This window comes from Ciconia boyciana, chromosome 10 (assembly GCF_034638445.1).
Source record: "Ciconia boyciana chromosome 10, ASM3463844v1, whole genome shotgun sequence".
In the NCBI taxonomy this organism is placed as follows: Eukaryota; Metazoa; Chordata; class Aves; order Ciconiiformes; family Ciconiidae; genus Ciconia; species Ciconia boyciana.
This window is the reverse complement of record NC_132943.1, coordinates 33,107,561-33,119,526: the sequence shown is the minus strand read 5'-3', so window position 1 is coordinate 33,119,526 and position 11,966 is coordinate 33,107,561. Positions and strand designations below refer to the sequence as shown.

General features: G+C 37.9%; 1 protein-coding gene across 3 annotated transcripts in view; it reads right to left on the bottom strand.

Annotated features, from left to right (window-relative positions):
- Window positions 1-488: 488 nt before the first annotated feature.
- The window catches only part of GTF3C3 (general transcription factor IIIC subunit 3), a 21,241-nt gene continuing 9,763 nt past the window's right edge, over window positions 489-11,966 (bottom strand). Inside the window, exons 9-19 of one of the 3 annotated variants that reach the window (XM_072875201.1) lie at window positions 11,811-11,897; window positions 10,629-10,732; window positions 9,831-10,002; window positions 9,166-9,368; window positions 8,449-8,550; window positions 7,397-7,532; window positions 6,502-6,739; window positions 5,945-6,135; window positions 5,147-5,271; window positions 2,237-2,389; window positions 489-1,309 (exon numbers count right to left, since the gene is read on the bottom strand). In XM_072875201.1, the coding sequence (XP_072731302.1) occupies window positions 1,187-1,309; window positions 2,237-2,389; window positions 5,147-5,271; window positions 5,945-6,135; window positions 6,502-6,739; window positions 7,397-7,532; window positions 8,449-8,550; window positions 9,166-9,368; window positions 9,831-10,002; window positions 10,629-10,732; window positions 11,811-11,897 (1,634 nt within the window). In that variant the 3' untranslated portion in view covers window positions 489-1,186. Of the gene's footprint in view, window positions 1,310-2,236; window positions 2,424-5,146; window positions 5,272-5,944; window positions 6,136-6,501; window positions 6,740-7,396; window positions 7,533-8,448; window positions 8,551-9,165; window positions 9,369-9,830; window positions 10,003-10,628; window positions 10,733-11,810; window positions 11,898-11,966 lie in introns of those variants that run through there. The other 2 variants (XM_072875202.1, XM_072875203.1) reach the window with 2 other exon arrangements.

Sequence of the window (11,966 nt, the reverse complement as noted above, 5' to 3'; positions counted from 1 at the left end):
TATTGTAATTTAATGTTTGACTGGAGATAAGATTGCCTTACCTTTAAAATTAGTCTGGGCAATTCCACAAGACTTGTTTCTTTCTTAATCATTGATTGCAATTGCGTGAAATGATTACAGAACACAAATACATAAAGCAATACATGAAAGCAAATAGCAGGAGTTAGCTGTGATACTGTAAGTAACAAGAGTGCTTGGGAGGCAACAGCATGGTTTGTTTTCTATTCAGCAAACTACCTGGCTGAAAAATATTTTTCAGCCTTATTTTGCTATAGTGCATAACATATATCCATTTTTATATATACATATAACTAAAGACTCCTTTTATTTATGATAAAGCATTGCATCCTGCTTCTCTTGCTGGGTTGGAAGCAGCATGCTTCCACCATCATATGCTACTGTTCAACTGTCAGAAATCATTAAAAATCCAGACCATTTGCAATGTATGTTAAATAAAAAGCTGTACAATGCTATTATATTAATTTTTGCTGTAAGCTATTTAGTAGGATATATGTTTGCTGAGAATGAGTAAACATTATCATTATTAACCTCAGAATTTTTATTAACAAGTTCAGAAGAACAACAGTCACACATTTCAGTAAAACAGAAATCGATCTCCTTCAAATAGAACAGCTGCTAGGAATATGACCTCCTAGAAAATTCTGACTACTTTAAAGATCTTGAAATACTGAGTTCTCCATCCTCTAGGGATTAGTATGGGCCCAGTTCTTCTACATTATAGTAATTTAATGCTGCACATTAAAAAAAAAACCGTCATCACCAGTGAATATTGCTTCTTGAACAACCTCACTGGTAACTAGTTGTAATATTGCACATTGTAAATTTTCCCTAAAAAAAAAACCCAAAAACAACCAACAAACCACCCTGGGCTTCAGTTTTCACTGTTTGATTCTATATACAAGACTGAGTATCAGATGACAGAGCAATGCATCAAAGGAGAAGAGCCAGTAACAGACACACTTGAGCATGTCAGCATTGTACTCGGAACAGACAGTTTCCACCCATATGTGATACAGTTCAAATATCAGAAGTAGAAAAAGTCCATAAAGCTACATATGGCACAAGCCATGTCTCTGATCATCTATAGAAAAAGCTGTACATAAAACCAGTTTCCCCAGCACTGCATAATGCAAAGGTTAATACAAAGAGTATCAATTCCACCTCATCATACAACTGCGTAGGTATACAACATCTTTTGAGCCATTCTCGTATTTCCGCTGCTCTGATAAATAAGCGACAAGTTAAAGGCAGTATCTCTTCTCAAGTCTGTCTGATCAGTTTCTATTCCCTGTAAAAATGATTAAAAAAAGTTATCTATATGCAAAAATAGTATAAAACTTGAAGCACGAGTAGCAATTACAGCGGAATCAAATCACCTGTTCATGGTTTATATAGGCTTTATAAAAACAAAAGAAGTGGTATTCCTTGTGCCCTCCCTCCTGAACAAGTTTCCACATGTTGTTAATCACCAAAGACTTACATAATTACATACTCAAAACATTAGCTGTAAATTAGACAGCCAGCTCATAAAACAGGAAAGTACTATCTTAATGTGGATGCAAAGTATTTGTTTCTACAATCAGACTGTGAATACTGACTCTATCTTTTACAAGGTCACAAGATTGCTGCTTTGAACTCCCAGCGCTAACACCACCCACGTTTCTTACTTTACCAACCCTTCCCGTTTTCTGAATACACTTGTAATTTTTCTACCTACCCATGCCAAAGCTAGGCAAAAACTTTCTCTCAGACCACACTTGTAAATGTACCACACATCAATTAGGATGATCTAATACAGATCAATTAGAGCAAAACCATGGCTCAGATGCATTTAGGCATTCTTAATACAGGCTCATATTGCTCCAGCATGCTGTTTTATAGCATGGGGGAGTACATAGACCTTCCAGTTGTAATTTATTGCGTGTAATATATTTACAGAGTTCAGCTCCTTATTCAGGTAAAGTTTAGCAACCCTTTTTGCTGCTACTTCAGCCTATTAGTAAATCCTTCAAAATTCATAAACCTTCTATATTAACACGTGCTTAAATACATTACCAGGTGACAATCAGATTTGGGCTTCCAATGACAAGGAATTGCAATACAAATTAAAGGAAACTCGACTACACAGATTTCATGTACCTATTTTAACTATGGCTGAGAAATTATTACCTGACCTGACTTTATTCTCTGTACGTAACTTACAAAGACACAGTACCTCTAAGGTGAGAGGAGGAAGTTCAAGTACTTTTTGGTAATAGTGGATTGCCAGGTGCAGTAATCCCAGCTGGTGAAGGCCACGGCCAAGGTTGTAGAAAGACTCTTGACATGGTCCACGCAGGTCCAAGTACCGATGAAGGAAGGAGAATCCCTGTACACATATTATGCACATTTGTGAATGTTCCCTTTAAGAAGATGGCAGTAAGATACACTGGAGAACAGGTGTTTAAATGTATCTGTTTAAACTTTTGATCTATGCTTCCCCACAAAACCACATACAAATTGAAGGCAGAAAATAAGTCACATTCAATTGTTGAGACCATAAAACCTGTGCTCTGTCAGTCTCACTGCCATTGATAACAATGGGTAGATCTTTTTAATAAATTGAACACACAGTTATTTAGTATAGTGACTTACAGCACTAGCTTGCTAAATATAGAAGTAGGTATGTATGTATGTAATATACACACAGGTAAGACTGGTTCATGTTCGGAAGAGCTGACCACCTTTAAAAAGATGCAGCCAAAGGACAGGCTAGAGCAAGATTTTATTTTTCTTAAAAAAAAAAAAAAAATCTTTAAAAGATAACCCTCCCCTGCCTTTTTTTTTTAAGGAGAAAAAAAACCCCCAAACTTTCATTCCTTTTCCTTCACTCTTTGCCTTGGATAGTGGCAAGAAATGGTTTAATTCTACAACTTTTCAGAATTCTACAACTTTTCAGAATTCTACAAAATTCTGAACTCCATGAAGTACATATCAAAGTATTATTTCTGGAATGCAAGCATATTATTTTCTTGATCTTGTGCTCCATATAAACCTTTACCAGTTATCAGGGAAATTATAGGTATATAATTTTATAAAGTGGCCAAAAATAAACATCACTGAATAAGGGCATGAAAAACCCAGATATCCTAAGCTGTAGGTGAGAGTTCATGTCCCTTCTTGAAGCCAGCAGATGTTTTCCTGCCAATTCTCCAGCAGACTTTGAAAGGAAACTCATACCCAGCAGTTCCAGTGCTATGCTTTAACAAATTTAAAGTCGAAGCACCCTGTAAGTGTTATACTTTCTTATTCTGCTTTTAGTTCAAAATTTAAATATATGCTCATATATTTAAACTACACAACTAGCAGAATCCCACATGTACATAATTTTGTTGCCAACCTTAGTCTGAATACCTGCTCCTTCTATGCGGCACGCTGTGGTTCAGACAGAGGAGCAGGGCCCAGCAGGTACTACGCACCTATTTGGGTGCTGATGTCCCAGAAGATGTAAAGCAGGGCAATGCATACAGTAACAGTGACCAGGCACCGTGGAACAAACTAGTCTCATTTATATACTGACATGCTGTAAAGTGAGGGAAGTAATTTGTTTCTCATCTGTAGGATGTCACTGCCTACCAGCTTGGTGTGTTACAGACTCTTCATGACTCAAGGTTTGTATGATGCTGTAAAGACGAAAGGCATTAGACCAGAGCTACCTCCCATACAGAACAAAGGGAAAGACAGAGAGGCATACAGTATCATTTTACATTAAAATGCAGTGTTTCATTTGACACTGAAGGAGCCCTGGGGGAAACTTAGGAGGGACAGATAAAGCGGTGAATTCAGAAGGGAGAAATGGAGCACACAACCTTTTCATCCTCTCCTGTGCACTTCATTTTGTTACCACTTCGGAATGTGATGATTCTGTTGTAAATGGAGGACTTTCCTTCTAGGGACCGTGCTGGTAATCAGAGAAGATACCTCCTTCAACGAGGAATTAGTTCAGACACAAGCAGCTAAAGATCATAATTTAGGTCACCAGTATGTCAGTGTGGTTGAATTATTAATCAACTACAATAGGAGCAAGAGAGGATGTAAAAATACCAAGCAAGAAATGTAAGCAAGAAATGAGACGAGAGAAAGCAGGGAATTGTATCACCAGAGGGTAACATAAATAGGACATTGTACAAGTATGTTATAAAAGGAGAACATAGCAGCCCATATAAGAAAGGCAGGCTGATTACAGAAAGAAGTGGATAAAAATATTAAAACTAGGCCAAAGTTTGCGAGTTCAAAATGTCTTAACTTGGACACTGACATAATTGGTCTTGTTTTAGAGTAGCTGAGGACCTATAGCTTTTGTCAAAATCAGTGCAAGCTATAGCTTTTCGGCAATTTCAGAAGTCATGAGAGCTCAGGATCCTCACCATATTATGCTGACTCTGAGCACAGTGGCCACAGGAATTAAGAGGCGTTTCAAGTTAATGAAAATACTTGGTGGAGAGTAGAGGAAATTACTTTCAAGATTCTGTTTGGAATAATCAGCCTGTGCTTCATAACTGGATCTGGTAGATGAAAGAAAAATGTGAATAAGAAAGCTGAAAAATTGAGGGTAGCCTAAACTGGAGTTCACGACATCTTTACAAAGAGAGCTGTAAGAGGCACCTAAAAGGGGGAAGAGAAAAGGAAGACAGGGAAAAAAAAACACTTTCTAGGTCTGTAAAGTTTGCTTCAATGATGCAGTTCATGAGACATGTCTATGAAGGGCACGTGGCATAGATTACAGCACTTCTTCAGAGCAAGGCAGGGTAAGAAGAAAAATTTGGAAGAAAATCCAGACTACAGCCATCAAGACTGAAATCAGTAATATTTTCACAAACAGCTGGCAGCTGCTAACATCTGTGTGAGTAATCATTGTATACACACAGCAGAACAAGCTACATTTAACTAAAAGGAGAGGAGATTCAGATGGGTATAACTATAGTTCAAAAGCATACTCATCGGTGTTCATGTTTTGCCACTTCCCTCTTTTGAAATGCCATATCGATTATGAAAAGTTATGTAAACAGAGTATGTTGTAGCCATAACTGTCTGCAAGACACAAAGCCAGGAAACACTATAGGTAAAAATAATCACACTAACTTACCTGTACTAGAAGAGCATGCCTTTTCAACACGTATTTCTGAGAAGCCATGTGGATGAAAGTCAAGCCAATACAAAGACTGTACAGAGGTTCATCTGGGTTTGCACGAAAGGCTTGCACATACTGTCCTAAAAGCAAATAACTGAATCAGGATGTTTGTTGTGAAAAGGTTTCCTTAAGAATTTAAGGGCAAAAAAGAAAATCTTCAAATTAGAAGGCTGAATTAAGAAAAGAAACAGTTTAATATACCTACATCAAAATACACAGGGAAAAACATGAAAGAAAATTTTATATTTTCAGCACTCCTTGGATTCTGAAGGAAAAATGCAAACTGTGATGTAAAAATCTAAGCAGAAAAGAATCAGACACAGAAGGCAAACAAGGTCCTTGCTGGGATTTATATCCTGGAGGCCACACATCTTAAGTTGGACATTTGGAGGGCTTGACTGAAAGCAGTAGGTTTACTTCAAAGGCCTGCTTAAAATGTCCAACCAACTTTATCTGCTGCTTAAATTGGTCTGTTTCTGTCCTTCTTATTCTTTATTATCATTAGCCTTCAACTATCTTTGCAAGTGGGTTATATTTGCAATGTGTGCTAAACTTGAAACATACCAGCTTAATTTTTATTAGCAGAACTCTTCAGCAATGCTTTGATTTGTGTACAAAATTAAAGCACCAGACTAACACTGTGAAGCCACCTATAATTTTCTGATGTATGAAAAAAATGACTTTAATAACTCTTCCTCTGAAAAAAACATTCACTTGTTATATTTGTTAATATTAAAACATTAATGACATTACCAAGAGCATGCTTGAAACTGCCAGATACAAACGCGTTGTGCCCGTTTAGGACACACAATGCGTGATTATCAGGATTTTTCAGCATTAAGCGGAGACAAAAGCGATGGTGACGGACGTCCTGAGACTGCATAGTAACTTGATTGAATATGTTCCATAGCTGAGGTTTATTGACATTTTCCATTACCATGATTCTACAGAATGAAAAGTATACAAGAAATTAGTAAATGCTATAGTAAATACTGTATCTGCAATAGAAGCTCAACAGTTTAGGGAAGATAACAAAGAGGAGACACTCAAGGAGCAGGTCAGTGACTGAGGCAATTTGAGAGTGAAAGACAGAACCAATGGTTCTGGCCAAATCAACCAAGCTACTGCAACATGCATTTTTTTTTAATCAAAGGCTATCAGAAAGCTCCTTTAGCTTCAATAGCCTTATCTGTTTCAGCAAAAGCTGGAAAGCATCAGCCTGCCTCCTTTAGCAATATTTTCAGCAGTATGAATACAGCCTCAGTGGAAGCAATTACAGAACAGATTGCTCTACCTTCTCAGTACCCCACCTGATATAGTTGTATGCTTTTCTGAAGTTCTTGTCCAGAATTGCAGCAGAGAGCCCGAAGTATTCCAGCTCCTTGCGCTTTTGTCTATCATCATAAAATGAGTAATATTCTAATGAGGAATCCACTAGTAGCTCTGCCTCCTTGTACCGGGAGAGGTCACACAAGGAATATATAGCTTTCAGGAGGAGGTTCCACCAGTCATCTTTTGTCAGAACACTCGTGAGAACAGCAAAAATTGCTAAAAATATTGAAGTCAGTAAGTTGACAAAATTAAAACAAGAGAGCTAAACTCTCAAAAAAAAAAAGGTGCATACATCAAACTGATCTTTTCAAAAACATCTCAGCATTAACAGGTAAAATAAAGATAAAATATTTACTTTTTTCAGTTTAAGTGCAGTTTGTAAAACACCAGCAAAAAACCAGTCAAAACTTGGGAATGAATGGCAAGAAATACACACAGTTCAAGTTGTAAACATACTACATGAATGCATTAAAGTTACTCTTCCTAATCTACCAAACGGTGCTTAAGAATGTGTAGTCTGGCTCAGCCGAGTCTGGGCCAGTTAACAAAAATCACACCACTTTTCAAACATGTATTTCTATTATGTTCTAGATTTGCATGTATTATATTTGCACCCAGGAGAATGTTGGACCATATAATCTCTAGAGGTCCTTCTCAAATCTGAATTATTCTGTAATCTCACTAGTTTTCTCTGAAAAGGGGATTGTTCCCTTAAGTTATATTATCTTCATTTTTGCTGCCTTCTTTGCCCTAGAAATAAAGCAATGTTAACATGAACTGCATGGATTTAGCATGCAAAACAGTAACGTTTATTTCATTTTTCAGAACTAAGGAGTTCATCTTGTTGCTTTGCTTTTAATAAACATTTGTTACCTTTCGCATCGCAATTTGCTGTCTCTTGGTCGTCATTGTCAGAAATTTTATCCCTTGACACCTTAATAAGATAGAGGTGTCTCTCTCCAGATTTGGAACTAGATATCAAACACACCTGAGCTCTGCTCATTGCTACCTAGAAACAAATTTAAGGGCAGCATTTCAGATTACATTAATACATCCTATGACAAAGGCAGCTTTATGGCCAATCCATCTTGCTCATGTTGCATGCCAAAACAGTCTGCAACTTAGAAACGCCACAATAGAGCAAGATCATGAGAGAGAACATTCCCAAGAGGAGTATTATCTCTGCATTGTCTCATGCTCCAGTGCCAACTGGGCTACGCAAAAGAAAGATACAAACTCTTTAAATGACTGAAAAGACTTTTCCTGGGATTGGAACATCCCTGTATATATTGAAATCAGAACTATTTGCATAGAGGCATAACAAGAACAAGGCCTGTCTGTATCAGTTTCAGAAATAGGTGGATAGTCAGCTATTCAACCAGTGTGATACAAGAGTAATGGCTCTGACCAGATGGATAAAATTGAGGTCTAAATATTCCTCTCCCTCACTCCCTATTTAAAAACAAACAAAAAACAGTTAACGCAAAACCACCACCACTGTATTTACTGGCTAAACAAATCCTTCTTTGGTCATTTTATCACATGACAGTATTAAAGAAAAATTTAAGAAATTCAAAAGAAAATTGTTGAAATAGAAGCCAGTATCAACACTTCAAGTAAGCACTATGCTGACTGCTAAAAAGGTAAGAAGCAGCTTTAGTATTCAGCGTGTTCTATGTACACTGAGAAACAGGGAGTTGAAGTCACTGTATTAAGAATTATACTCACAAGTGGTCCTCTGTTCTGAACGCTACAGGCAGGAACACCAGTATTATAGGCTCCCTGCAGGATTATTATCTAACAAAATTATGAAACCATTTGCACATAAAAAACACTAGCTTTCCTCCTGAGTTTGTTTGTCGCTTGTCTTAACCCAACTCATAGCTGTCCAGTTTCTTAAAGTGTAGCTGGAAAGATTGGCTTACCTTCAACAGCATTGCCAGCATCGTAAGTAGAGTGTCTATGTAACCATACATTTTGCCTTGGGAATACAACAGTGTCGAACGATGGAGGAGTAGCTTTAATTCCTAGATAATATGGAATATTATTATTCAACCTCTTGCATAATAATGAGTTTATAAAACAAGCAATTTTGATTCCATACAGTACCGAGAGGATTGTAAAACCTTCTACAAAGCTGTAAGAATCTTAGCAGCAGCAGGTAAGATCTCCCTAAGCTGCCCTGCAGTAGTTATTGTTTCAAATTCTCAAATTTCAGAGAAATTCAGCATAACTCTTATCTACAGTGAAGGTGCTGCTGGAGAGGGGATATAGAACCTTTGCTACGCCTTCAGTTACAACCAATAGAGGCCAAACCATGTAGCTCGTCTGTAGCAACTGCTGATCAACTTGATGCAAAGTGACTGGCGTCAAGACTGGTTCTCAGTGACCAAGAGCTTGTACATGACACAGAAGTGATCAGGTGGGACAGGGGAAATATTGATAAAATGGTCAGAGACAAAGAGCCATGAGGACTCCTCCCTGGTACTCTGTAATGAATCATTCGCTGTGCTCTGAAGGCTCACCACGCTGTAGATAAGTAAGTCTCAATCCCTGGTCCTATATAGTTGACATCTTTGACCACTACCATAGTTAAGCAGAATAATATATGCTAAACTGGAAGCAGAGAACACTTTACTCACCTGCTGGGCAGCGTTAGCATCCTGAGCCAGTGTATCTGGATCATACATTGGTTCCAGAGCCTCCAGAGCTTTTTCAGGTCGGCCCAGCTGCTGCTGAAGTGTTGAAAGTGAGATTCTTGCATCCAGATGCAATGGAGCAAGATCAACAACTTTGGCATAGCTCTCTGCAGCACGCTCCATGTGTCCCAAAGCCTTCAAGCACTCTAGAAATACCATAAACAACACAATGCACTTAAATGGCAGAAAACTAAGATTTCAAAGCTTGCAAAATAGTTAACATACTTTTCAGATACTTTTTCAGTTAAAACCACCCAAAATATGTATTAGCAAAGTGAAAATATTCAGAAATATGTATTGATGCATTCACAGTTTCACTTAAAGCATCATCAGTTGACACAGGATGGAATGCAGAATAGATGCTGTTTCACTTACATGAAAATGAAGTATTTTTATCTGAAGTAAATTTCAATCTATGTGAAGAACAAGAAAAATGCTCCATGACAGTGTTGTCATAATAAACTCCAATTATAGTTTTGCAAATACTGATTATCATTCAACATATGAATCTAAAATACCAGTGATCTTAGTTAAAGGTCCCTGGAAATGGTCAGCATTGCATTATCATCTCTCAGTACCACGTGTTCAGCAGTCCTGCTTATTCTCACCCGCGTGCCGAAGCCAGACGACAGCCAAGTTGTATCGTTCTGAACAGACAAGGGAACTCAAGAGAGGCAGTGCTGAGTTGTACTCTCCAACATCCAGAAATGCCTCTGCGACGTCCAAATACAAGTCACCCATTTCTTCTGGATTTTGTTCCACCAGAGTGGTCAAAAGAGGCTTTAAAAAAAACCACACAAAACACTAAAAGCAAAATAACCAACGAGAACATTTCTTTAAGATTATCTGCATTATTGGAAGCTTACATTTTTATGCCATGATTTTTATTCTATTTGCATTCTGAACTACACTTCCTTTATTTAAATGTTAGTTTAAAAGTGAAAAATAAAGACCTGAATTTCAGAATTCCTTAAAAAGCCACATTTTTCTATTGTAGACATTTCACATCCTATCCATCCATACATTTCATATCCAATGGGTGAAAGTGCCCATCAGTGAGGAGTGCTCTTTATGAAAGAACAGTCTTCAGATTTAGTAGGGCTTTAAAACAAAGCAAAGATGTGCTCCTTAGTGTTCAACAATTTTGCAATGTGGTCCTGGGCCTGTCACAGCACATAGGCTGTGATTTACTGTGCTTTAGTAATACTTCCACCGGAGGCATAATTTATAAGGACAAAAATAGTATTTCTGCTATTACAGGTTTGCTAGCTTTCTCTCGGAGTGGGAGGGAAGCAAAAAGAATCTCCACAGCTCTCAACAGCCTCAGTCATTTGAAGACAGGAAAAATTACTTGCTTTGGTAATTTATTAGAACATCCCCCAACTTCTGAGTTGGCTTCTACTTACATTGAGCGGCTCTAGGATGTTCAAGTGAACCAAGCACACCATCAGCTTGACCGTGATGTCTATGGGAACACCCTCAGGTATGCAGCAGCTGACCTTCTCCACAGCTGTGAGAAGATAAAGAATTTCTCTTTCTGAACCCATAGGCTTTAACAAGCACTTCACAAGCTCCACATCCCCTCCAGGCCATGTTCAGCTCCAATGAATGAAAATATATTCTCACTGACTCTAGCAAATGTTGGTGTAGGCCTGCCCTCTTGTCCCTTTCTTCTATATCTTTCCCAATAGTTGGAACAACTGCTTCCTACTATCTCTGATCCTAATAATTTCACCTGAAGTATCAAGTGCTGTCAGTCTGCATTGACTTCAACAGCAGGATCCCGTAGGATGTGCTTTTAGAGCCTTCTCCCTCTTAAGATGTGCTTGCTTCATAAAGCTTTCCTTTAGCAATTTATGCACCTGTACCCTCTTCTCCTTGCTTTCTGAAGGAAATACACTGTATTAAGCTATTTATTCTTACTAAGCTAAGTCCTGTGTATCAGGGATCTGGCTCTATACATTCTTAAACACAGTTACCTACAGAACTTTACACAACACATAAACAGAAAGCAATCTGATGACAATGCAAACACGAGGCAAAGTAGTTACCTGTGACAATGCTAGCAAATTACAGGTCATACAGTAAAACTCTGTTATTATGTTTCCTTCACATGCAGTCATGACACCTCCTTAACTACCCTGTGTAAGTTCTCCTTCACCTTAATTCTTACACCAGACATTCAAAGGGTGATTGCTATAAACTGAGAAAACTGTGATTTCCAACATAAGGCTTCCCTATTACCTTCTACATTCACATCCAATTACTGCAAATCACAACATGCAGATTAATTCATCGTTCTCTGAACATCTTAATGCCCAGCATGAGAGTAGCTATTCACCTACTGATAAATTCTTACAAAATGACAAATTTTATTTTCAAAGTGGTAAGCCCTGGGAGAATGGTGGCTGGCTGGGTTAGAAGTAAGTTCTGAGTAAGGAAGACAGTACACAAGAAATCTTTTCTGGATCAAGCCTTATTTCTCTGCTGTTAGAAATCTTTCCCAATTTTTATATGATTGCAGCCTGGTTCCTGAGCATATGATCAGTTCATAGACTTGTATGAAATTAAAAAATTAAATTACTTACTTGCAGCACTGGATTCAGCAACTGGGTGACTTTGGTCGGCAGCCACTGCCTCCTCACTTTCCTGAGTTTCTACCACTGCCCCTGCATCTTTTTAAAAAGATTACAGATTACTCTAGTAGCACCAGCTAAGCCAAAAGTTACTCAATTTTGAATCCA